The 27726-nt window shown below is 38.0% G+C and overlaps 1 protein-coding gene across 5 annotated transcripts; it reads left to right on the top strand.

Annotated features, from left to right (window-relative positions):
• The first annotated feature begins 1459 nt into the window (after positions 1-1459).
• Positions 1460-26804, top strand: LOC141363390 (metastasis-associated protein MTA3-like). 5 transcript variants are annotated; one of them, XM_073866062.1, is made up of 15 exons: positions 1495-1564; positions 1736-1800; positions 4732-4799; positions 6331-6424; positions 8793-8919; positions 11758-11821; positions 11917-12034; positions 13577-13679; positions 14299-14398; positions 14501-14689; positions 24090-24164; positions 24278-24336; positions 24461-24582; positions 25171-25328; positions 26352-26804. In XM_073866062.1, exons 2-15 carry the CDS (start codon positions 1773-1775, stop codon positions 26595-26597), a joined length of 1551 nt encoding a protein of 516 aa, XP_073722163.1. In that variant the 5' UTR covers positions 1495-1564; positions 1736-1772; the 3' UTR covers positions 26598-26804. The 5 variants fall into 5 exon arrangements, with proteins under 5 accessions (XP_073722160.1, XP_073722161.1, XP_073722163.1 ...); XM_073866063.1 differs by having other exon boundaries at positions 1550-1568; XM_073866059.1 differs by lacking the exon at positions 1736-1800 and having other exon boundaries at positions 1460-1568.
• The last annotated feature ends 922 nt before the right edge of the window (positions 26805-27726 follow it).

Raw genomic sequence — 27726 nt, 5'->3', positions numbered from 1 at the left:
GGTTCACATGTAAAATATGATTTTGGAACATTTTGTGTAATGTAAATTCCCATTTAAAAAACATATGGGATCACATGTTAAAACAATTCACCACATGTGACAAAGTGTGTTTCTGGACATATCACTGTAAAAAAAATCTGTAGAAATTATAGTATTACTGGGTATTACTGGCAACTAGCTGCCAGTAATTTACTGTAGATTTTACATTTATGTTATTTACTGGCAACAGCTTGCTTAAAGTTAAATGAACATGAAACATTTTCAGTCTTTATCTTCTACAGTAAGTTACTGGCAACCAGCTGCATACATTTTTTACAAAGTATCCTGCCAACAATCTAAAAAACTTTATACTGTGTCATAATAAAAGGTATTGCATTACATTAAAATAATCCTCATTTCTACAACAAAAATAGTGAACAAAATAATTATATTTGTATAGCCTTTGGTGAAAAACAAACATTGTGGTTGTCTTTTGTTACTTTATATTATCTTGTATGCCTAAAACAAAGTTTTGATCATGTTATGCCTGAAGAAGTGGTTAGTACAAAACTTATGAAATGTGTAAATTGTCAGATTTCCAAAGGGAACAAATTGAGGTTCCTTTAGCAGGAGTATCTGTAACCTTAAACAGACCAACTTTTTGATGTTTCAAGAGCACCTGTCCATACAAATATGAGAAGTGTGAGAAGAAGGGTCCTTACTCTAACCTTTCTAACTGGAAGATGATCTGATAGATGAATGGTAAAACACTGGACACTATTTAAATGTTGTGTGAATCTATTGTGAGAAGGTTTGCAGCTGTATTAAATTCCAACCGTGGTCCAACACTTTATCATATGGGAATGATAAGTTTTTTTCAAGTTGTTTACATTATTTCGTCCCATTGTATCTCATTTCTGTATTAAGCACCTTCTGAATTAATACTAAAGACTATTTATTGAGTTGAATTCTGCTTCTCTATTACCAGTGGTGTAGTGGTGTCTGGAGAAGTGGGTATACTCTTAATTGATGCCCCCAGTAGAAGTGGGTATACTCTTAATGTATGTCCCCAGTAGAAGTGGGTATACCCCCTGCCATCAAATAAAGAGGTGGGTATACTCCGTATACCTGTGTATACCCTGCACTACACCACTGTCTATTACCTTATATCAAGTTTGCACTGCATTAAAATCTTTTGACTTGATTTCGGCACAGGTTTTGTTTAAACATTGTGGGGACTGAAGTGTTTTCATAAATCAACGTATAAATATTGGGGGTGGGGGAGTAATTGCTCTTTTATTTACTAGGGGTATCCTCCCCCCACCCCCCTGAACCTACCTACATACACGTATATACTGCATCTTTATTGTACTTGCACAATGACCATGAAGTTCAATCAAATCTATAATTAAAAATGTAATTTGTTTTTATTTAAAATTGATTAATTATGTAACGATAAAATATGAAAATATATGCGGAATATTCATAAAAAGGCATGGTTTCATGTTGTGGATTTCATTCACGCTTTCCTCCTCCTCCTCCTCCTCCTCTCATCAGGAAGCTGCGCTCGAGCCCTTTCCAGCGCGTGAGTGAGTTACTGTATTGTACTGTGAATCTCGGGAGGGGGGCTGTTAAAATCTATTCTTTCTGAGCTTCATCCCCCATACCTAAAACATCTTACTTCCGACTGCTCTTTACCCGGTCACAGGACGCAGATGCATTTTTGATTCACGTATTTATTTTGTTTTTCTTTTAGTTTATGGTTTGGTTTTTAACACTCCGGGAGGGCAGAAATGGCGGCCAACATGTACCGGGTCGGAGGTATGTCCGTCTATATCTTTGAATTAACGCGAGTCAAATCATGGTCAACACCTGTCTGGAAAGCAGCGGTTCGTTTCAGCCGAATTCCCGTTTACAACCGTCTCACTTAAAACTCTTAACACGTGCAATGTGTTTGTGAAAGACATCAGTAAACGTGGATGGAGAATATTTTGGGTTGTGATGTGGGTCAGGCCTCTTAAACTATCATAGCCGCACTAGCATTTTAGCAAGCGAGCTATGTTGCTAGCTAGCCACATCATAAACACATTATCATCACCATATGCAAAATTCCTTTGGGGCACGTATATACAAAACGTGTCTCTTATTGTGATATATAAAGATGAAATGTGGGTTATGCTCGCGATTTAGCCATGCCTATTTTTGACGCCGATGTTTTCTTTGTAATCATTTGTCTCCCTTTTGGCACGTATCCATTAGTTACGGGTCCTCAATCGGCATGCAAGGTAGCAACGCGAGTTAGCATTTACAGCCAGCACAGTGACTTTGTGCGTTGCAGAGCAACCATATTCACTTTCTTGCCCCTAATTCACCAAACCATTGATAACTTGCACTATTTTATGGTTATATTACTGTCATGCGTGTAATTATCAATATATCCACCGCATTGTTTGTTTGTGCAATTAGCTTGCTACATAATAGTCATTGATTCATGGCGTCGTTCATTTCGCGGCGGTATAAAGGATTGTGCAAGTGAATTCAGTGAAATGTGCGTCTTTAACGTTTAAATAGGATCTGATTTTAAGTTTGATAAAATGCTTAATTACACACTTACAATGCTACCTGTCCCTTTGTGCTCTTTAATGAGATACAATGTAACGGAATGTGGCCAATATGGCAATGATCAAAATACTGTAATTTTCGGGAATGAAACGTTTGTTTGAAAGCCTGTTTTGCCTTATTCTCAACTGAAATGTCACTAAAAATGTCACTTTTTGGACATCTTAAATTTAAGTTCAGTGATGTATTTGGAATTATAGTCTGACATTTTAAATGAGATGCCAAATCTTAACCTAGTAAAATAATACAGGTCATAATGCACTTATACCCTGCCTGTAATCTTTGCATGGTGTATGGGTGACTGATTTTGTCAAGATGTGTTCCTGGCTTAACATCTTTTGTTGATCATAAAATATTCTGACCAACCACAACCATAACGTACCCATAACATAGTCCTGACTCTAAAATTAACGTGAACTCCAATCCTACAACCTGATAGGTTGATATAACGGTACATTCACATGGGGCGTAAGCGTTAACGCTTAACGGCAGGCTTGTCTGAAGCGTGGCCAACAGCCAATCACACTGGCCGCTACACTTGCTCCGGTCTTCCATAAATGTAATTGGCTGGCTCTGCCTAGGTTATTTGCATAAGGCGATTTGATTGGCTGACGCAAGCATTGCCGCTTGAAAGCAACGGCACTGACGCGGCGCCGACGGATCCACAATTTAGTTCGGCAACGCATGATGTCACCCATCAAAAGTGAATGAGAAGCGTTAACGCTTACGTCCCGTGTGAATGCACCGTAAAAGTTGTTCCTGGACAAACAGTGTTGATCAAGACTACGTTTACACGTGGGAGGCTGTTTTCATAAGCGGACATTTCAAACTCTCCGGTTTCAAAAATAACTTTGTGCACACATGTCAGTTTTCAGAAAAGTGTTCATTGACACGTACCCGTGTATATATGGTGTAACGAGAAGCTCAAGCCCACGTTAGCCAATCAGAATCCCGAAAACAGCAACAATCACTTCCTGTTCCTCTTTTGAACAAGGTTGCATTGTTGGCGTAGGTACGAGCTCTGGCGCATACTGTGACGTTGGCTGCCTAAACATACATTTGTCTTAGTTTACATGCAACCATGTAACCAAAGATTTTCCAAATCTCCACTCTGGCCGGAGTTTTTAAAAAAAGAATCTGATTCAGATGCGAGTGCGCAAATGAAGGGAAATGTCTCTGTTTTTCAAAATAACCATGTATGTGTAAACAGGGCCCCAGGTACATGTCCTACTTTGTGAAAACACCTTCATCATATGGTAGTCGCGAGTTGCTTAGTAACATGGTTTACAAAGTTTTAAAACAAGTTGCTAAATCATTTCACATTGACTTTGTTTTTGGCTCTTTCTTCACATCACCACTCCAAGCCTTGGTGTTTGTGTTTTTTATATTTGAATTAGGGTTGCCGCGGTGACGTAATTTTCCCACCGGTTAATCAGCGCGTCACAAACACGGTGATACCGGTGTCACCGTGTGGGAGGGGCTTATAAATGCGCATGCAGACGTGCACATTCTACTTTCACTTTTGAATTACGCAACTGTTTAAATGCAGTGCTTGCGTACGCTATGTTAAATTGCATATGAATTTGCGTGCAATGCGAGTCCAACAGCTGATTTAATTTAGTGCTTGAGTCAATGTGCGCAGGTAATTCTCAAAGAACCAGCCAGTCCCAAGCAGAGCAACCGGCTACTTCTCCATAAAGCGCTGCTTGAATGATGGGTTTATTATTTTTCTTGATGATAAACACAACAACAAAACGATCTCGCTTATATTAAACATCATATATGTATATTATAAAAAAACGAGTAAGCACGCGGCTTCTGCCTTCGTCTGGTCAGTCAGCTTGCCTCGCAAACTCTGACAGGAATAAATGAAATCTGACACCTGCTGCTTTGTGACGTGAAGCGCGTTCAGCTCCGCTTAATTCAGGCACCAGACACATTCAGTTTGCTCTCTCTAACGAAACTAAATGATTAAATTACACGAAAATATCAAAACGACGGTGAAAGACGGTGTCGCGGTGGGCAAGGGATCTAACCGGTGAGAGGCTGAAGCACCGGTTATCACCGTTTCACCGACTATCGCGGCAAGCCTAATTTGAATACACATGTTGATTCTGTTGTCTTTTGCTGCAGATTATGTCTTCTTTGAGAATTCTTCAAGCAACCCGTATCTGATCAGGAGAATAGAGGAACTAAATAAGGTACAGTGCCCTCAGGCCTGGGAGGGAGATGTGTGGGTTGTTGGTCACTGAGTGTACTGGTAGGGTGTGGATACAACATTGTCGTGACATCGACACAAGGAGCTCAGCCAGCTCGACAGAAGCAAAATATTACTTGCATCTCTATGCACTTCTCCATTCACGCTAGTGTACTGCCACTGTCCCAACAGCTATTTGTGCGTGAAACATGCTTCACAGAAAGCCAGAAACAAGACCACATGTAGGGTGCTTTAGAAAAGTGGTCTGTGATGTAAAGTTGACTTGAAAATGAAAATAGTATGATTAAAAATGATTTAGTCATGAGAAATATCTTATGAGTTTATAAGCTCTATGCCCATCCCACATACTTAACTGCCTGTACATATAAATGCAATACTTTTATAAGACAGCAGCACTGTTTAAAAAATAATTTCATTTTTTCTGCCTTTCTATCAACTAAAGTGCATGTTAAAGCAAATGCTAAACTGCAGAATCTTCTCATTTTCACATTAGGTGATGCATATAAGATGTCTTTTGACATATTTGCCAAAGTACAGGATTTACTTGTCTGACAAATTCAATTGCTATACCTGTTCCACAAGGTTGGTTAGGCATCTATACTAAAAAAAATCACCCAGTGGCCAACAAGATGTGCTTAATCTATATGATTTATCTTTCACAATCTCAATCATTGTCAGAGGAAATGGTAGCTTTAGGCAGTTTTGGGGGAAGGTGGAGATGAGATCATCACATAGTCTTGTTTAAAGGTGCTCTAAGCGAATTCACGTGTTTTAGACCATAAAACATTTTTTGTTACATACAGCAAACATCTCCTCACTATCTGCTTTCTGCCTGATCACTGATCAAACTGTAAAAAAGCGATCTCTGTAGACAGCCCAGGCTCCACAAACTGCATCAAAAACAAAGTGGTCAAACCTACCATCACGAAACATACAAAGTGTTCCAGCCAATAAACGTCAAAAAGGATTTGGGGGTGGGGGTTGGGCGCGTTCATGAAAGCACGTAAGGGAGGGGGAGGAGTTAGCTACGTTTGTTTGAAAACAGTTCAAAGATCAACAAAAAGCGACGTTACACAGATTCGCTTAGAGCGCCTTTTAAATTACCTGTGTTGGCTCTCCTGAGATTAACGTCCAACAAAGTCGAATTAAAATTAAAGTTATACTGCATTATTTTATTTGAATGTTAAATTTTATTCATTTTTTTGTGTTATTATCCCCATCACTGTTTGTCTTTCTTGATAAAGTACTTGAGATTTAATCTTAATTTTGTATTTAACATGCGCAGCATGCCTCTTGTACACTGGTTGGCTTTGGTTTTTCGATTACTCTGAGGAGTGCAGACACAGCAGGTTTTGATATTTAGCAGCACTGCACTCCTGGCTGCAACATCAGCTTCAGGTGTTTTTAGTATTGATTAAAGAAGGTGTTATGTTCAGCGTCCCCAGTGTTCAAGGGGGGAGTGCGTTTGCGTGTTAAGTTTTCTAAAGCTTGCCTTGTGTTGTTGTTTTATTCAGACGGCAAGCGGCAATGTGGAGGCAAAGGTGGTCTGTTTCTACAGGAGAAGAGACATCTCACAGAGCCTTATTCAGCTGGCTGATAAACATGCAAGTAAGTGAATGCACCTGATGTGTTTTCTAATGTGATTGTATTGTTAAGGAAACCAAGGACGGTCTGTGACGTGCCATTCATAAGTGGTCATTTGCATGAAAATGATAAGTCAGCTGAAATTGGCCACGTATATGCATGCATCTGCCTTAGATATTAGGAAGCGGGGATCAGTATTGTCTGGAGACTTGGCAGTACCAGGTGCTTGTAAATGGCCAACATCCTAATTTTCTAATGGTTTGGGGACCAGGGCCTTTAAACAAATTTACCTTGATTTTTGGGTACACGTTTATAGTTCACATGTTTTGTTTAATCTGGCCAATTTTTACTAAATTAAAGATTATAAGCATGTTAAGTGGGAAACAACTGCCTTTAACTATTAGGCTTCATGAAGAATGCTCATGAATGTAGTTATAACCGTTTTCATTGCATATTATTTTCCAATACAGACATTCCGTAAAACAAAGAAATCCTGATTTTTTTTTGCTATAAATAATATTTTTTGCTATAGTTTCATTTGAGGATGGTTAGTTTGAATACAAAGGCATACATCGCTTGCCTCCTCTTCTCCATTCGCACTGTTTTTATAGACCCTTTTTGTACACAATTAAGTATTGCAGTGAATCAGCAGTGAAGCAACACAAAGAAAGTTATTTTAAAAAGTTGACACTCAACTTTTTCAACACAGCTACCAGATCTGTGTACTATAGTGGAGTGAATAAATGCAGTACTCTCATAAGACTGTTTTGATTTTGTTTAAAGCAGCACTGCAGATGGCCAAATATAAAGTGTCCAGATACATATATACATATTGGTATATTATATTAGTGCAACCAAACGCAACAACCAGACATTTTGATGCTTGGAAACCGTTTTAATTAACTTTCTGAGTTGCTAACACATTAGAACCAATGGGGACTAACACCACTTCTGTTGCCAAAATGCGTGCGCAGGCAATTTGATCACGTGGGCGGTAAGCAGCTTACAAGTTCACTTACTTGACAAAATAAATGAAATTATCTATAGATGTCAGAGATCTATAGTAGACCCATTACTTATTTTATATTAGTTTGCTTCATGTTGAACCTTCACAGTATTATAATGCTTTGCTCTCAACATAATTCTGGGTACACACCAAAATATTTTTTTACATCTTATAAGGTTTTCTAAATGTGATAGACCACAAACATAAGGAAAAAAAACGTTTTGCTACTATTCTCGACTGTGTCTCGACTGTGAACACAGGAAATCTCACAAAATCTTGCGAGACTTCAGAATAAGCATGGCGGACGGTGTGCAGGAAGAAATGTCAATGATAGTGTTTGGAATGATTTTGCCAGAAAATTCAGGGAATTTGGGTGAAGTCGTGGAGACAGCGGGAACATGGTCCATCTCTGCTGTCCACATCAACTTCACTTTGTGCTGCGCCATGACCGCTTTGAGTTTCCATCTTGCTTTCTGATTGGATATTGTTTCATTTCACATGAAAATCTCGAGCGTGCACGGGTTTGTCCTCGGGGTTCCATCCATGTTTGATATTTACAATTCGCGATCGAGGCGGCTCTGACGTTCTTCCGATCAGGTTCGGACACTCTTGAAGGGACAATAAGTAGGATTTACCCCCATCTAGTGGTGAAATTGTATTTTGCTGGAAATGAATAGTGCTCTCTAGCGCCTCGCTTTTTCAAATGCGTGTTGCAACTACGGTAGCCGTTATGTAATCACTGATTTCCTTGTCCGTTTTCAGCTAGTGCACATAAAAACGCGCTGTGGAAACGTGTTGGTAGGCTAGTGCTTTTTGTCCCTCTCTGCTATTATAGTTTATCAGTATGGCGGAACGACATGGCAGCCTCCTTGGACTTACCCGTTCAATGTAATTAAAGAGAAAAAATTTTAAGCTTACAAAGAAAAGTCGGATCACTGGCAGAGGTCATTTGACACCAACGAGGACATATTTATGAATAAAGACATTGATTTTGATTAATTAAACACTTACCCTACTTACTGTCCCTTTAACACACCTCACACTATATGGAAATCTGATAAGATAACCTGTAGAACCATCAAATCGCCCCAAAATTAGCCCGATTATCTTTTGGTGTGTACACAGCACAAGGGAGACTCTGCAAGATTATAGTGATTTACAAAATAATAGCCAGATGATAATTAGACTTATTTAATAAATGCAGTTCATTTACCATTTAAAAACAGTTTGATTTGACCGATTAGTTCTCATTTTATATCAAAGTAACTTCTTAGGTGAAGTCATGCAGCGTGTAAATTAACTGTTTTAATTCATGTATGATATGTGTACGTCTGTCTCATGTTTGTGCCCATGTTTTGAGCAATTTCTAATTCCCTGTGTCTACAGAGGACCTGGAAGAAGAGAAGGAAATTCCTTCCGAGCCCGATCTTTCGGAGAAACAGAAGCATCAGCTCCGGCACAGAGAGCTTTTCCTTTCTCGCCAGTACGAGTCCCTCCCTGCCACACACATTAGGTAAACAGATGCACGTACTAATGCAATCAATACCCTTCCAACAAACAATATTAAGGCGTCGTGTATATTTGGTGTTGGGGATATATTTTCGGTGATCTGTTCATAAGTGGTCAGCAGTAAATACGGGTGTATACAGGGTCTAAAATGTTTGTGTATTTAAGTTTATGCATTTGGCACACTCTTTATGTAAATCAACTCGCTGTGCATTCAAGGTATACATTTTATAAGTATGCGTGTTCCCTAAATAGCTAAAGCTCGATCTGATTACAAACAGAGAGTACATCTGAACATTCAGTGACTAAAATTTGCCTAAATGTTTGGTTATCGTAACACAAGAACCAGTGATATCATCAATAGGAATGCATTACCACGCATCAGAAAATCAACATCCGTAGCCTTGTCTGACCAGTTGTCATTGTATCACCCAAAATGGACCCAAATACCAGGTGTAAACAGGGTCATTGTGCTATTTTGCAGGGCATTTTAAGGGTCATATAACAGCAAACCCCAATCCAACAACTTTTAAGTCTTTTGGCAGTGAGTCACAGTTCCACATCCATTCTTTAGTTGCCTGATAACACCCCAGGGCTTTTGTAGCACTCGCTGTTGTTCAGGTGATAAATGAATAAGCAGCTGGGAACTGGGGGACTGTGGTTCTAATCAAAGAAAAGCATCCTACAACGAACATTATTGGTGGTCTTGAGGTTTGAGGATGCCCGCTGTGCTCGACCGAGATTGATATCACCCTTCAAATAAAGGAAATGTCACTCCCTTTCTTCTTTCTTTTGTTTTACCGTCTTTTTGGCTTCTATGATCCATAAATATTGGAGCAGTCATGCTGGAAGGCTTGCTGGTATTTACAGGGAATAATGTATTTTGGATGGAAGTGGATGCATGTCAAGATAGAGATGTATTGTTTTATTAAGTAAATCCAGGTATCAACTTTCAACCTGCATAAAATCATATCATCATCTGAATTATGATTTATTTATTTAAGTAAATCTGAATAACTTATAAAAACGTATCTCATTCTTGTCAGATTCATTTAAGTGAGTTTAAACAAAACAGAACAATTAACAATTAATATAAAGTTTGTGTGACACTTTATGTCTTTTTTGTGACACAATAGCTGGTGTACTATATACTGCTGTTTGTTGATATTGTGTCATTTATATTTATTTATACCACAAGGCTGTTAAATGCTTTATTCTGATTGGTTGAGAAATGTTCAATGGGTATGCATTATTTTTCGATAAACGTACACCTGACTTGTCAAATGTCTTAAAATAATCACCACGGTGGTCCTTATAATGGGTCAATTTTTTTTAATGTTCAACTCTCACCCCCTCCATTTGTTAGAATATCATTAAAAACACACTGTGCAAATTTCAATATCTAGATGTTGCTCAATGCCTTTGACCTTTATTTCCGAAATCACATATTTTTGCAAAAACTGTACCATTTCAAAACACACAACACACATAATACTTGCTTCTTGGAGGGTAACTTTGTTCCAGTTATTTCAGTCTCTTCTGATCCGAGTAACCATATTGCAGACTTGCTTCATGTTGCTTTAGCCATTGTCTCAGTGTATATTGTGCTTCATTCAGATTGAAGCTTTCTTGCTTTGAAAGACATATCACAACTAAAACAGGAGTTTTAATTGCATGGAGCATGGTCAAATAAGTCCATTGCTGCCATAAGTATATATTATTTAACAATAATACATGCAAGCAAAAATATCACATAATACGCAAATGTGCTCAATTTATTTCTTTATTTATTCAAACATATTGGTGGGGTGAGACTGAGAGCATGAACTTTTAAAAGTTGAAAAATAAGGACCACCGTAATAACCACCCGAGCAATGTCTGCGGTAACTATGGTATAAGTTAAATAATTGCCTCAAGTCCTTTGAATTATTTAAACGCTATGGGGCGGTTTCACGGACAGGGATTAGACTAGTCTTAGACTAAAATAAATGTAAGAGCAGTCCAAACTGAAAACAACTTGCAAGGACATATCTTAAAATATATCAGTGTCCTTTGTTTTGCCTCAAAATGCACGCCAGTAAGGCATGTTTGTTAAAACTAGTTATATTTGCTAATTAAACTAAGGCGTTGTTCTGGCTTAAACTAATCCCGGTCCAGGAAACCAAACCTTTATGTCTTGCCGCATTAACACCTTGGGTGTGCATTATTTTCAAATAATTCAATGATCCATTGTCAAATATTCCTTACTTGTTCAAATGCAGTTTAATGCTGTCACTCTAATCAAGTTTTTCATTGGTTATGAAAATGCATTTGATTGTTTCACAATTTTAAAAGTGTAATTGTTATTAAAAGGGTTTGCTTTGTGAGCATATAGCTTAGAAAACTATAGATGCAGGCATGTAGGGTGTTGTTGTACCGTATTGGCTTTTTTTGGTAAAGCACTCGATCAGTTATAAAAGAAGCACAGATTTATTAGCATCTTTTTATTCACTCTACAATACCACAGTATTTTTTTCTGTGTTTTCTGATTAACTGTGCCTGCCTCTTATCTGTTACCCATTTCCTCTTTCTGCCATCTCGAACCCTTTAATTTCCTTCACGATTGTTCTCGCACCCATCTGCTCTTTTCTCACCTTTTCATCTGTGCCTAAATCACCATCACACAATCACGTGGTCTTTTGTAATCTTGCACCTAGTTTGTTCCCCTTTCTTCCACCTCCGTACTGTGCAGTGGATTAGAGGCCGGGTGGAGATAGCTGTATGTAAAACATAACATATGGCACGGAGCACTGGGTGTTGTTTTCTAATCATTTATTACAATTCTTTTCTGGATTTCTTGAAACAGGGGGAAGTGCAGTGTGGCGCTTTTGAACGAGACTGAAGTTGTTCTCTCCTATTTGGATAAAGAGGTACATAAGAGCCGTTTTTTGTTTTAAAGCCCCTTTGTGTCTTAAGTTGATTGTGTGTTTAATTTTTGGGATTCTGCGTTCTTTTTTTTTCACAGGACACATTTTTTTATTCACTGGTGTATGATCCTACACAGAAGACATTATTGGCTGACAAAGGGGAGATTCGTGTTGGTCCACGCTTTCAGGCTGACGTCCCTGAAATGTTACAGGAAGGTCAGTTGTGTTATTGTTTAAACACTTGCCATGGATTATGAATTACTGTTGATTATTTCCAATAGTGGCAAAATTTAGGGGTTTTTCAGTTTTCACAACCCCAGATCTGTTTATTGATGAGTTTGTCTTAGTTGCAGTTGCGCTTCGGTTCTGTATTGTGACGTATATCGACTTCTGAAATGGAAAAAAAATGTAGGGGCAGTTTTTGGGCCAGCCATTTTTGAAAAGTTGCCCGCCAGCATTTTTTGTGATTTTCACAAAAGTTTCACAAAACGCCTCCCAGGAAAACTTTATTCTAAAAATAAACATACAAATATATCAAATGAAGAACAGACCCTCTGCTTTCAAACAAACAAAATAGGAAAAAAAAAGTTTCATCCTATCTATATATTTTTCTCTGCTTATAAACTCTTAAATATGGGTATTTTTCTTTAAAAAAAAAATTATGCAAAAAGCTGCAATAATTGCATTTTTGTGATGGAATTATGATTCAGAATGATTATCAAAACATACACAGAGTTTAAAATGAGTAAATAACGTTTGGCTTCAGTTTTTTGAAGATTTTGCAGATTAACATAAAAATATCAGGAATACGTTTTTTATGCAAATGTTTTAGACAAGATAACTTGTCAATGGTGGGGAAAGAGTTAATAAAAAAGTGCAAAAATGAGTGAAAAACACAACGATATTTTATTTTAAAAGTTTTACATTTTAATTTCATGGCAACTTTAAAGATGCAAACTACCTCGATTTTGAACCAAAAAGCACAATGCAAGAAAGGACCTGCGGTGGAATTGTGTCCAGGGTTTTATTGAGTCTCAGTACTCCCCATTTGTAATGCATGTTGTCTGAGAGGTGATTTGTTTTGTGTTGAAGATCATTGCCTCTGAAAGTAATCGAGCAAAGGAGTTGTGTTGCTTGTTTGTAGTTTTAAACTTTCCCGGCGAGTTTGATTTGTGAGCACTGACGCATCAGACTGAACATTTACAGTATCAGCGTCTACTATCAGTCAAGTGTGAAATTGCTGTTCTGTCAGTCGGTAACCCCAAAATAACTGCTCTCTCAAATTCACAAAAATGCCCAGTCAACAGCTCTAATCTTCTGTAATAAGAGGCTAGTAAAAGTGTGAAGGAAGCTTATATCTCGTAGCAAGATGTGTAGAGGAGATTTGATTGAAAACATTTTCTGTCTGCGTTGACAAGATGGATACTTGTTAAATGATAGCCAAACAACAACAAGGATTGGACTTGATCCAGCTTGCATAGCTCATTAATTCTTCTGACCTTTTGTTTTGCATACGTTTTTCTTTCAAAACTATTTACAGTTCAGTATTATTATAGCGCAAGATTAAGTCATTATCATAGTTGTACTTTGTGAACTTTCCAAGCTACTATCACGACTTAATGCCATGTTTGATTTATGTGTTTTTCACATAGGCGCCATGATAACAAGTTGCTTTGCATTTACTTGACAGGATTGTTGATGGCATATTTATCTAAGGGTTAAACACAGCAGTTCTGATGTAAGAATATCTCTCTATAGGAGAAACTGATGACAGAGACCAATCTAAACTGGAAGTCAAGATGTGGGACCCAGAGTGTCCATTGACCAACAAGCAAATCGACCAGTTTCTTGTGGTGGCACGGTATGTCTTTGCATTTTTTTTTTGGCAAGATTTTTATTTATTATTTCTAAATAAATCCCTAAATTAGATTATTCATGTGTAGAAGTGTAGTTTAAAAAATGCAAAGACACACATTGAGTTTTACTAATATAATCTTACTTTTTAATATTTTAAGCCCTAAATAAAATGTTTGTCAAGTTTTATATCAGGGCTCCAGACTGCCACCAAATGGTGGCATTTTTCCACCAAAATTTGAGAGTGTGCCACAATTTTACATCCAGTCGCACATGTGCGACCAGTAAATTTGACCTTTTTTTGTGATGTGACACTAAATTTTAAACAGCACATTGTACTTTCTGCATCTATCATCAAAGTATTTATTAGTAATACAGTGTATTACTTAGTAGAAATGTGAATATTTGGTAAGCATTTTGATTTAGGGTATGTGCCCCTAAATTTTCTGGTTGCGCCCCTAAAATTTTCAGTTGGGGGCCACTGTGCTCCTAGTGAAAAAAGTTAGTCTGGAGCCCTGTATATAGTAAAACGTCTTTAAATACATTGTTTGAGAACTGGGTGCTGCTGCTTTTAGTTTTGATGATGTAATAAAAGATGCGTGTGCAATCTGATTATGTCTATTCAGGGCGGTCGGTACCTTTGCCCGAGCGTTGGACTGTAGCAGCTCCGTCAGACAGCCCAGCTTACACATGAGCGCAGCTGCAGCCTCACGAGACATCACGCTGGTATCAATCCCACCCACACCTTTTTTCTCACTCAATATAGTCGCAGGATAGGTGATAAAATAGATTGATTCTTATGGTTTCTGTCCATTTTACATTCTCAAGTTTCACGCCATGGACACCCTGCACCGGCATGGCTACGACCTGTCCAGTGCCCTGAGTGTGCTGGTTCCTCAAGGAGGACCAGTGCTGTGCCGGGACGAGATGGAGGAGTGGAGCTCATCAGAGGCTAACCTGTTCGAGGAGGCGCTGGAGAAATACGGCAAGGACTTCAACGATATCCGGCAAGACTTTGTGAGTGGCTAGCAGACCCTTTGTTGTATTGAAGTACGTATAGAAAGTAGGGGTGGGAGAAGTCAGTTGGCCAATGCGCGGCAAATTTTTCTGAAATGGTTATTTATCATTCCACTAATAGAAATGTTAAAGTAACACATAATGTTAAGGAAGCCTGCAGTGAAAGAAAAATGGCAGAAAGCTGTGTCTGCTGTGGCATTTGTATCGAGAAAAGGTGTGGACATTAAAAACAATACACAGGAGCTTTTCAGCTTTCAGGTTCATCAGACCGTGACAAAATTTCTTAATCTTTATTATATCTAATCAGGATTAACAAAATCACCATGTTTTTAACCCTTATAAGTCCTCAATCTTACCCCAAGCCACTTTTCTTTAGTTAAAAAATATGTTTCCATTCAAGATTTAGTGACTTTTCTAGACTGTCTGTCAATATTTTTTAAATAAAAAACTAGGTTTGATTCAGTCGTTCTAAAGATGTGTAAAAATTACCAAAATAGGCTTTTTGGGGGAAAACATGACCCCAACTGAAAATGGGAAATGCAAAAAAATCTTTTTTTTATTTATCAAAATAAAATCAATGCATCTAGAATAAATCTGAAACTCTCAACACAGAAAAGTAGGCCTGGTACTAGAGCACAAATATAGCAATATAGAAAAGACATGCTCAATTACACACACACACACACACACACACACACACACACACACACACACACACACACACACACACACACACACACACACACACACACACACACACACACACACACACACGGGTATGACTGCCACAGAGATGCAAAACTGATGTAAATTGGTGGGCTCTAATGCTCACACAGGTGCGTACACATGCACGCGCACACACACTTACATTCAGTCACATTTCTGTGGAATTTTGTTAAAACAGACATTTAAAAATGCATCAAAAACTAAAAAATTCTACTATTTAAATTAATATTTATTTTTAATGTCCTTTCTAATGTTTATATATACATAAAGTCACAAAATGTATCACTAAAGTAGTGATTTGAGCAGTTGGCCACATCCAGTGAAATCAATGGGTCTCTATGGGCCTCTGCTGGTCGAAATGATTTATTTCCTAAACTGTAATCCTTTTATGTTTTTTTCTAAACATCTGATGGCCGAATTCAACACACAACATCTAGATCAATATCTATAAACAATTTAAATCAAATTAAGATCATAATTGATGTGAATTTCTCACAAAAATTTGATATTTTACTGGCAAGCTAATGGCAGGGTTCCCACGGGTCCTTGAAATCCTTGAAAGTTTGTGAATCTGGGGGGAAAAATTCAAGGCCCTGGGAAGTTTTTGAAAATCATTGAAAGTGCTTGAATCTATTTTATGCAAGAATTTTTTGTGGAAAAAATTGCTTTAAATGCTTATATCTTCTGTATGTGAATGTTGATTCATACCAAAATGCTTTTTTGCATAGTTGTGTTTGACACATGAAAACGTCTCTGGTTACGTGTGTAACTGTTGATCCCTGAGAAGGGAACGAGGCGCTGCGTCTCCCTTGCCACATTTCCTGCGTTCCTGTAACGCCATCTTTGGCAATATATTTTAAATAGTGATATAATTCCTGTCTCCCGCGTCACCCTGTCTTTGTCGTTAAGCCTCACCATTGGTTGAATTTGATATACACATTCAGACGCACTTACCCTTGGAGGTGTCCCCAAAGTTTCACCGCAGTGACGCAGCGCGAGTTCCCTGGAAAGGAAACTGTAACAATGTATCTTAAAAGGTAACACAATGTAACCTTGCTCTCACTTGAAATGTGTCCCCACATTTAGTTCTTGAATTTGGGGGTATTGGACCTGGAAAGTCCTTGAAAGGTCCTTGAAGTTAACTAAGGTGTGGGAACCCTGTAATGGTGTAGTTGAGGAATTTAGTGGTAAATCGGTGCAAAAGTAATACTGTGTTTTGGGAGTTATGAAGTAAACAAAAAAATATATTATTTATATAATTAGAAATGTATATATTTTTTGTAATCACTCTTTTAATTTCTGGGGTCATTTTTACCTCCACAAAACAGGAAAATAGGGGCTTATGAGGGTTAAAATGAATAAACATAGTTACGCAAGTTTTTAAAAGGTGTTTGTATCAATGGCTCAGGCTGTTTTGGTGCAGAACCTTTGCACAGAATTGCTTCAAAATCATCCCTAACAGAACAAAAACAAAAAAAGTCTCTCCTGAGGAGCTGTAGGAAAAGAGAACTGTTTTAATAGAGCTGGTCCATGTGGTCCTTTTGTCACTGAAAAGATTGAGATTATATGGTTTGCAGAAGCAAAGCACAGAATAGCACTACTAATGATAGGATGAGAAACGGCAGATATGAAATGAAGATGCATTGAAAACGTTGGACAAGCTGGAGGGATTCAGTGTGGAGCATTTTTCGTTTTTACCTTACTGAGTACAGTCGATTTGTTCATCTTGTGAGACAAGAGTGAGACTTATTTGTGTCGGGTCTGGAGTGTTATCTTTAGTGAGAGGGTTTGAATAGGATGAAGAGATGTTTATTGCTCTGAGAAATGGGGTTTCTTTACTTTGTGGTTTGCTTTTCAAAACGAAACAAAAACAGCTGCACTTTTACTGAGACACTTTGCTACTAACAATAAGAACTGCTTTTTTACTGCCGCTGAATAGTCCAATAGAGATCGGCATGATGTATAATAATGTACTTTGAAACCCTATGGGTCTCTTTTGTCCTGCTTCACTTTTAGCAGTCATCAGCTGTTTTGTGCTGTAGATAAAGGTATGAAAAGTAAAGATAAACGATCTTTAAGGCATCCTGCAATGGTCGAATCAAGCTTTTCTGCTTTTTCTAGTGGTTTAAAACTGGCATTGATCTGCTGTTCAAACAGTTGACCATTAACCATTTCAAGTTCAAAATGTGTACGTGTACCTAGACCAGTACGACAATAGCTGTGTCAAAATGTAAGGCAGCATCATATGTGATCTGCTCTTATTGTGTCAACACTGCGATGTAGCCAATGAAAGAGAACCAGAGATTGTTGGACCTGAATGAACACAAAGGATAATTCTGTCAAAACTCTTGATCTGAGAGCAAAAGCTTTTGTTGCTTTTGTAGAGCTGTGTCGCAATTTCTGTAATTAGTTGAAGTGAGCGGAGCCAACACTGAAGACTTGATAACGTTCAGTAAGGGTTCAATCTCTCATAAAGCGAATGAGCTGTCCGTGTGAAGTCTGATATCAAATGTGTTCAGTTTGTAAAACAACAAAAAATGTGATGTTAATCACCAAACCAAATTTAAATTATTACAAAAAAGTTTAATCAAAATAAGAAAGATCAAAATCTTGGAAAAACAGGCAGGATTTTGCGCTCTGTGTCCGCTGTTGGCGCTAAAACCACGGCCACTCGCAGGAAAGCTGCCGGTCTCTTTCCACTTTCAAATACTGCTACAACCTCAATGGATGCTCACGATAATGAGTGCATTTACATGCACAGTCTTACGCCGATTATGCTTAATAAACTGATAATGTGTGGGGTCATGTAAACGCGTAAAACGGTTTTCTTGTATCGGAAAGCCCATAAACGGCTTAAGCAAAAAACAATCGACACAGTTAGTTGTTTGCTCATTATCCTAATTTTGTGTGTAATGTAAACCCCTTAACCGGCTTTCTCACGGTTTTGTTCATGTGTGCATGTCTCCGCGTGTGAAAGATAAACGTCATGCGCAGAAGTAAGTGCAAAGTAACGCATAAAAGTCTCTGCTCGACTAAAGCAGTTGGCAGAGAAACTGCGAAAGTAAAGATGATGTTATATTTACAGGTTCTGCAGACCTGAAAAGAGATACAACAATATAGCTTAAGATAGATATGCTGTCGGTTTTTTGAACGACTATATCAGGGGTCGGCAACTGGCGGCCCGCGGGCCAAAAGTGGCCCGCCAGCAATATTTTCTGGCCCGCCAGATTAATTTGAAGTCCGTTTTTTAATTTTTTTTTAATCAGACTTTTTTATTTTACAATAACAGTTTACAAAAATTTCCCCGTGTATCATTCCTTCATTCGTTTTTTCAAATCAAAACCAAAAAGAAAATAAAGAAAAACGACTTGTTTTTCTATTATTTATTACCTGAACTAAAATCAAACGACTCGTTTTCTGTGCGCTCAGATCAAAAATAAAAAAAATGAATGAAAACGGGTTCGGACAAATTTTAATTGAACACCTTAGCAGATATATACCAATGAAATAAATTTAAACAGATCAGGTACTAACAGATTACATTTTAATAAGGGTTTTAATAAGGGTTTGAATAGCAACCATGCTTTCCTGTAAGTCTCATTCGCTTACAGTCCGACTTTTGAACTTTTTTCATTATTATTTATTCGCGTATATTATTATTATTATTATTATTATTTATTGCTACACTGACAAATAGCAAGAATGTCCTGAAAAAAATGCGTATATAGCTATCTTAACGGGCCGCTTTTTCTCGTTCTCTTTCTCTACCAGCGCATCCGCGATCATAACTGTCATTAGAGTTTGAGCATACTTCTAAAACACAATCGATCAAATAATTGCAGAGGTATGACTTCATGAATCATTTGCAAATTTACCTCGTAAATCATGTCAATTCATCACGCGTGAAGACGTTAAACTCCGTGACATTGCAAATTACTGAAAAGTAATTGCTGGCTTTTAGAAACCACTACAAAATATGATAAAAAGAAACTCTTTTACTGCAATAATATTTTAACTAATACACTTTTAAAGTAGATTTGAAAGGAATACTGTTGTTTTCTGCTACTTGAACTTGGGGCTCGAGCCCAACCTAAGGTTCGACCTGCCTTCGAAAACAGCAAGTCAAGTTCGTTTACCGTTAATTATTAAGACTAAATGGGCAGGTAAATTTGTTAAAAAAATGAAAGTAATCCGCCAAAATATGGTTTTACATGTCTATTAAAATAAAGCCATTATTAATTTTCCTAACGCATAGTTCTTTGATCTTTACCTCCGTTTAAAACGTTATAAATTTGGCAAAGGAGGATGTTCAGCAATTTGAACAGCAACTCCGCAACCAACTCGGTTTATGATGGTGAGAAATTTGAGTGAGAGGCTTTGTCCTATTTAATTTATTATTTATATTTCATTATAAATACAATGAATACAATGTTAAAATAATATTTTTATTGGCACGAACACAATTTTTGTATAACATTTAAAATTATCTGTCTCTTTTCGTTAGAGACATTTGAATGTGAGATTCTGGAAACGAAACGTGACGTTAAGTTTTGCGGACCCGTCAGGTCGGGAAATAAAGCGGGTGAACACAAATGAATCTATGAATAGAACCTTGTCGGAGCTGGACAAAAAACAATCCAGCGGAGACCTCCTTAAACCTTAGGTGTGTATGTGTGTGTCCCGGTTAAATATTAATAAAAAAAGGAATAGTTCAAAAGTCGGACTGTAAGAGTATTTCATGAGAGCATAAATGCCTGTAATATTACCACTATAGTACTTGATCTGTTTAAAATGATTTCATTGATATATTATGCCTATAAAGGAGTTAAATAAAAAAAATGTCTAATCCAGTAATTATTTTTTTTATCTGAGCACACAATCAGAAAACCCGTGGTGGTTAATTTTTTCATTTTTGTTTTTAATTTGAAAAAAAAAAACGATTGAACGAATGATACACAGACCCATTACCATGTTTTTAGCAATTTTTAATGCCGTCTTTCGTCTTTTAAATAGAAAATAAAGACAATGTTTCTTGACAAAAGATCAGATAGCCTATACTAGGCTAATTCAAAATAAGACGTAAGTGTGCCAACAACAGTTGGCCCGCCATCTACTGGTTAAAAAAATATTGGCCCGCGGCCAAAGTTACTTGCCGACCCCTGGACTATATTATGTACTATAGGTGGTGATGTCACTGCCTGCAAGAAACCTGAGAAATCTCCAAGTCCCATGTAATGCAGTTTTCTGCATAGCCGGTTCATTGATTTGCATATGTAAGCGCATGAAAAAAAAATTTATAAGCAGATTTTTGCTAGTTATCCACTTATTCTGTGCATGTAAACGCACTTAATGAGTGCGTTTACATGCAGTCTTATGCCGATTATGCTTAATAAACTGATAATGTGTGGGGTCATATAAACGCCTAAATCAGTTTTCTTGTATCGTAACGCCCATAAACGGTGTAAGTAAAAACCGATCGGCACGGGTAGTTTTTTGCTCATTATCCCGATTTTGCGTGTCATGTAAACACCTTAACCGGCAGAAGTAAGCGCAAAGTAGCACATAAAAGTCTCTGCTCGACTAAAGCAGTTGGCAGAGAAACTGTGAAAATAAAAGCTCATGTTACATTAACAGGTTCTGCAGCCCCGAGAAGAGATACAAAAGTACAGCTTAAGGGGGCGATCACACCAAAAGCAGGCGCCTTTTTTGAATGATATTCTATGGACAGAGAGCGTTTGCACGCTGTTTATGTGCGCCGAACGCCTTGTGGTTTTTGCCGTCAGCCGCAGCACGCGCTTTTGAAGGAGCGCTGAGAGCGGAGAAGCGCTCGACGTCATTCGCGTCTTTTCATTGTCCAGTCGAATGAGGGGAGAGGCAGGCCTTACGTTGTGGTGAGGGAAGTTTACAGTTGCTTTTAAGAACCGGACTCCACTCGCTCACTCTCTCCTGCGTGTTTGTGCACCTCTCATCCTCAAACAAGGTCAGAGCAAGGGTCCGCTTTTTAAGTTTCTGCTAATATGACAGTTAACAACAAAAGAGCGCTCACGCTTCAATATTTGATTGACAAGACAGCTGACTCTGTGGTTGGTTAGCAATATAAAAAGTTGCGTCGCACTGCTCTTTTTTAAAAAAAAAAAGCAGTGCGTCGCGCCTTGCGTTTCCAAACGTTTAAAGCACGGTTGGTGTGATTAGCCCCTAAGACAGATATGCCGTTGGCTTTTTGAACGACTGTAGGGGGTGATGTCACTGCCTGCGAGAAACCTGACAATTCTCCAAGTCCCATGTAAACGCAGTTGTCTGCATAACCGGGATATTGATTTGCATGTAAACGCATGAAAACAGTTTTCTAAAATAAGCAGATTTTTGATAGTTATCAGCTTATTCTGTGCATATAAACGCACTCACTGTTGGGGCGGGACCATTTTCGGTGGCTCCAGTGCATCATCGAGCCACCATTTTAACCCCGCTCAAGTAATCCTAAACACAAAAAGGTGGAAAAACTCCACAATTCCGTACTACATAGTTCACAGTTTTTGCAACGTGTTTCAGCAATACATGTCTAACATTTATAATGTGTTTAAAAACAATTCTCTGAAATGAGTTTACACTGACTTTAAGACCTCACGCAAAGTATGAGAAAAATATAAAACGAGTTTTAAAAATTCTTTCTAAATTTAAGAGAATTTTGTAAGTTGTGATGGAATACTGCTTCCAGGTATTAGCCTCTACAGCAGGGGTAGGCAACGTCGGTCCTGGAGTGCCGATGTCCTGCAGAGTTTAGCTCCAGCTCTAATCAAGCACACCTGAACAAGCTAATCAAGGTCTAAAAAGTCACCTGAAACCTATTTAGCCAAGGTTTTATCAGGGTTGGAGCTAAAATCTGCAGGACATCGGCACTCCGGGACCGACGTTGCCTACCCCTGCTCTACAGTCTCGAGGCTCGCCGGATCCAGGACACTTATATTTTAACGATTTATAAAAGATAAATCACTTTCTCCATAATGAAATCCCATATGACCAAGCACACCGTGAGTGTGTTAGTATTGTTTGTTGTTAGCTTTAGGCATCTGAGAGCATATTTTCTCTTTCATCTGAAACAATCAGTTCAGTTGGCATCTCAGAGCCATTTCAGTTGATGAACAATAAAAACCTTGACTGCCAATTGAAATCATTTTTAATTTAAAGCACTTATGCACTTAAAAACGCACTTAGGATAAACGTAACGTTATTGACTGTTGGTGTGGATGCTAATTTGTTACCGTTATAGATGTGAATGGGTTTTTTAATGCTTTACAGATAGCATTGTTTATTTTTTGCAATGTGATACTGGGATGTATTTAGCCCAGATCTGTGTAGTGAAATGTTTTATAGAGGTTCTCTGTTTATATAGAACAAACTTTTTTTTATAAAAATGAATATTTAACATTTTAACACCATGACAACCACTTGTGCTGTCACCTCGCTGGTGGAATGAGAAAAATTATTGAAGGCTTCAACATAATAAGTCACAAAGTGGCTAAAAATCAATTTGTAGTCAATTCAGTTATTTCTCTTTAGAAATGTTAGTCTGTATTTTTTTTCTTCATTGTACTCAATTTTGTTCTGTTTGCTTAAAAATGAGTCTTCAACAGGGGGTCTTAGGATCCTTCGGGGTCCTCCAAATATTGTTTAAATTCAATTTTTTTTTTGAAAAATTAAATTAGGCATAAAAAACATAAAGATTCAAATGAAGAACGTTGCCACAACAAAAAAAACTGAAAATGTTATGTAGTATTCCAATTTTTTTTTAATAACATAGCCTTCATAACAAAGTATACAACTTTTCATTTGATAGATGTAGGTTGAAGGCCTCAACTGGCTTTAAACATATGAAATGACTTTGATAATAATATTGCAAAGATTGAGAAAAACATGCATTCATATTAAACCAAAATTGAAATCTCTAACAATTTCTAGTGTTATCTTTATATCTGGAGATCAAAAAACATAGAAAGTCATAGAAACCACAAAAAACAAATACCTAAAATGGTGCCTCAGGATGTTCATCTGAATATTTTTCATAACACCAGCTGTTGGCACAGAACACATCTGTTTTCATTTTAATACTCTGATCAGCTCTGCATAGACGAGGGCCAAAAGTGGAGGATCGTCCAGCTTTATTTGCTAATTTCTTAAATTCTTTTCGTCTGTTTCATCCAAGCTTAATCGCGCTCAGCAGGTGCTCATGAATAATCATGTGCATCTGCATGTCAATTTCAACCGTGCGCTCTTTAGAATAAATGTTTCATAAATTTAAAGACTTAATTTAACATCTCTGTTAATCGACATTTTTGATTTACACCTGGAAATAAATTAAAGCAAAAAATCATATTATGAATCTTTTCAGTAGATTCTGCAGTTTTTTGGTCACCAACTTGTGGACTCCATACCATAAGGGAAACTTACCAAATAATTACACATTTTAAAAATGTTAATTAAAATATGACTCATATTAAGATAAATTGAAGAACGCAAAATAGTAGCACGTTCACATTCCTCTGGGCTTAATTTTTGAACCTTTGCACCTAATAGAAGCAATAAGAAGAGCTCTTTGGACTGATAGACAAGAACTTGAGCTGCATCTTCGGTACAACCTCCTCATGGTCCTTCTGAAGTTACTTATGTTTTATTTCAGCTTCCGTGGAAGTCCCTGACCAGCATCATCGAGTATTACTACATGTGGAAAACCACAGACAGATACGTTCAGCAGGTGACTACCTCTTCAAGCTTATTTGACAGGACAAAGGTTTATACCACAGAAGAAATTTGAATTGTGTGCCGTGGCCATCCTTAATCTCGCTTGCGATTTTGATTTTTCACTAGAAACGATTGAAAGCGGCTGAAGCAGAAAGCAAACTGAAGCAAGTCTACATCCCCACATAGTAAGTACGAACATTTCGAAACCTGCAGCTTTTCAAGGCTTTAAATTATTCACACTATTTAGATGTCAAAATCTTTTACTGTAATAGATTATAGTGGGAAATCTAATTAGTTTTTGCCCTACAGCAACAAACCCAACCCTAACCAGATCTCTGTAAGCAACGGCAAGATGGCAACCGTTAACGGCGCAGCGGGCACAGGCAGTTTCCACACAGCCGGAGGCGGGCGAGCATGCGAGAGCTGTTTTGGTGAGTTAAGGACCCTCTTCATCTAATTACACTCAACACATTCAATCAATTCCCTTTTCCCAGAGGACGCGTCACGCCTTCTGTGATCAGTGGGGCTGGATGCTGCCTTTTCACCCTTTTATCTTCAAATCAGATGTATCAGAGCTGGCACATCACAATCTATGTGATGAGCAATGATTAGTTTGGATCAATAATGCTTTATAGTAGTGAATGCATGCTGGAAACGATTTTGATTTCTTTCAGATCTAATCCTTCTTCATTGTGTTCTAGTACATGACATTATAGTTACACTTCAGTTTCAGTGAAAGCTGAATACTCTCAGGTGTCCACGTGTTTTTTGAACTACTAATAGCCAATGCCACGACACCTTCAGTTTTCACGTTTTGTACTTTATTTGACATCTTAAAGTCTTGTGAAATGTCCCATTTAAGGTGACAGACTTGAATCACACTTGTCACAATAATAACCCCTCTAAAATCACAGAAGAAATTGTCATTCTCAGATAAAGGTGCATAGGGAGAATTAAAAATATATAAGAAATCGTAGTTAATCGAACCCTGTAATAATAAATCTGTTTTTTGTTCACAGCTGTACAATCTCCCCAATGGTACTCCTGGGGTCCTCCTAACATGCAGTGCCGCCTGTGCGTGTCCTGTTGGATGTACTGGAAAAAGTACGGTGGCCTTAAGATGCCAAGCAGAGCCGAGGGAGCAGAAGAAAAGACGCCTCCAAGCCCCGAACCCAACGTAAGTAATGAATATATTTAGTGTCAATTTACAACGAAGCATACAGTATTATTAACTTAAAGTGGCAGTGTACATAAAATTTACTTGGTAGATTCCAAACTAGGGATGCTCTGATCGATCGACCGATAATGCTTGCTATGCTTCTCAATGAATTACGGTGAAATGTCGCTACATCCAAAAGCCAGAGGGCGCTCTCGTGCAGAAACTTAATATGCGCTGTAGACGAAGAACCATACACACGCATGTATGACACGCAGCTCCAGGAAATGGCTTAAGGATATTTTTCTATCGCTTTTTTCAAACCTTTTCAGGTATTTTCATGATAATAAAGAATATGTATAATGATTATGTTTGACGAGTGTTGCTTTTTCAAATGCATGTTTTAAACGACTCAAACTATTTCACATCGATAAGGACTTACTGATCCAAAGCCGTAGTACGTAAAATAGCTGTGAATTATATCGGCTGTGCGATTTAGAATAGTTAATGGCCACGTATTATAAGGGGGCGTGCACACCAAAGCTTTTACGGTGCATGTTTTCAATTGTTTCCAATGGAAGTTCTGCGTTTTTCAAATAAGCCAGCAGCTAACGTTTTTTTTTCCGCACTAAAACTGGCGATCGGCGGTCTAGAGCTGAGCGCCAAGAGTTGAAAAATATTCAACTTTGGGTGAAAACTCCGCTTTTCCACGGCTGTCCAATCACAGTGGAGGAGGGGCGGGACATTACCACAGCTGAAGTATCACAGCTACCAAAGCGCTCAGCTGAAGAAAGCTGGCTTTCAGCTGACCAATAGCTGGAAATCGATGTCCTCCAGGCTTTTTTAGCCGCGTATAAAAGTTTTGGTGTGCACAACCCCTTAGTGTATATCGGCATTTATCGGAGCACCCCTATTCAAAACTGATGATTTTTGGAGGGTTAAGGGTGGTTTGTTGTCATAAGGCTGAGTTTAAACTTTGACCTCCTCATTTTAAATGTCTCTGTTTACAATCATTCCCTCATATTCAAATTTTTCTCTCCGCAGGAGTCACGCTCTCGTGGTCACGGTCCCCGGCAGTCGTCCCACATGGTTCCGATAAGGAACAGCGGTAGCCCCAAGTCCTCCATGAAGACCAAGCAGGCGTTCCTGCTGCAGGCCACGCGCCTCACCAAACTGGCGCGTCACATGTGCCGTGACCTCATCAGGCTGCGCCGGGCCGCGCGCCGCCCATTTGTGCCCATTAACTGTGGCGCCATAAAGGCGGAGTGTAAGAGCTCTTTAAATTCCTAACTTCAGCCTCGTGTACAAACACATCCCCACCCAATCACGCACCCATCATCCGCAATGCCCCGCCCTCCCACATCTCGCTGTCATTCCTCCCCTCCATCTTGTCTTGTACTGTTTTTATTATTATTATAATTATTGTTATTATATTATTATTTCGGTTTTTGTATTCTCCCCACCCCATTTCCAATAAAGACTGCCTGTCCTCCATAATTTGAGTTTCAATCATCTTTTCAGTTCATTTTTTACATACATGTTGACCTGTTGTTAGGTTAAGAGTTGTATGATGTTTGTGTTTAAAGTTGAACGTAAGCACATTTTTTTTAACAGGACTCTCAGATTGATAAAGAGAATTTTATATGTACACATAGCACACACACAGATAATTGAAGATTAATGTATCGCTTTACCCCAAAAGTCCTTGTAAATCGACTTGAAAAGCATATCATAGTCTTAGCCTTAAATTTATCTAAAGCTTCTATATTTTGCACACCGTGATAGTAAAATTTTAATTAATGTGATAATATTCACCTAAATGTCTTCCCTTTTAAAAAGAAAATTGGCTTTTGGGCAAATATCCTGCCCTGCACTCTCATTATGTTTCTCATGGTACTCCTGGGAGATGAGATATAGTTTTGTCATTGGTATTGTCATGTTTGAAAGGATTTGAAAAGTATACATGTGGTGGTCTAAGAGCTGGATTGATGCAGCATTGGATTTATTTTGGGGTCTAAAGTAAAAAAAAAAAAATTAATTTGTATAAGTACATATGGTACACTGTCACTAAAAGTGATCCTAGCTGTCACTGGGGAGGTACTCTATCAAAAACTATGCATTTGCACCTTAAAGAGTTCATATTAGTACCTCTGGTACATATTGGTACCTAATGCAGTGGTTCTCAAACTTTTTCAGCGTGCGGCCCCCCTTGTGTACGGCACATTCCTTCGCGCCCCCCAAAGAAAATTTATGACAAAAAACTGTTCTAAAACTCAAATTTTAATTAAACAAAACATATTGAATGATACAAAGTAGTGCTGTTGGTTAGTAGTCTTATTTTATTAGGTTTAATTGCACAGAATTCATGATAAATTAATTTATTTTATAAAATGTCATTAAACTGGGGCCCCCCTGGCAT

The sequence above is a fragment of the Misgurnus anguillicaudatus genome, unplaced genomic scaffold, assembly GCF_027580225.2.
Source record: "Misgurnus anguillicaudatus unplaced genomic scaffold, ASM2758022v2 HiC_scaffold_34, whole genome shotgun sequence".
Classification (NCBI taxonomy): Eukaryota; Metazoa; Chordata; class Actinopteri; order Cypriniformes; family Cobitidae; genus Misgurnus; species Misgurnus anguillicaudatus.
This window is presented reverse-complemented; position numbering and strand designations above follow the sequence as displayed.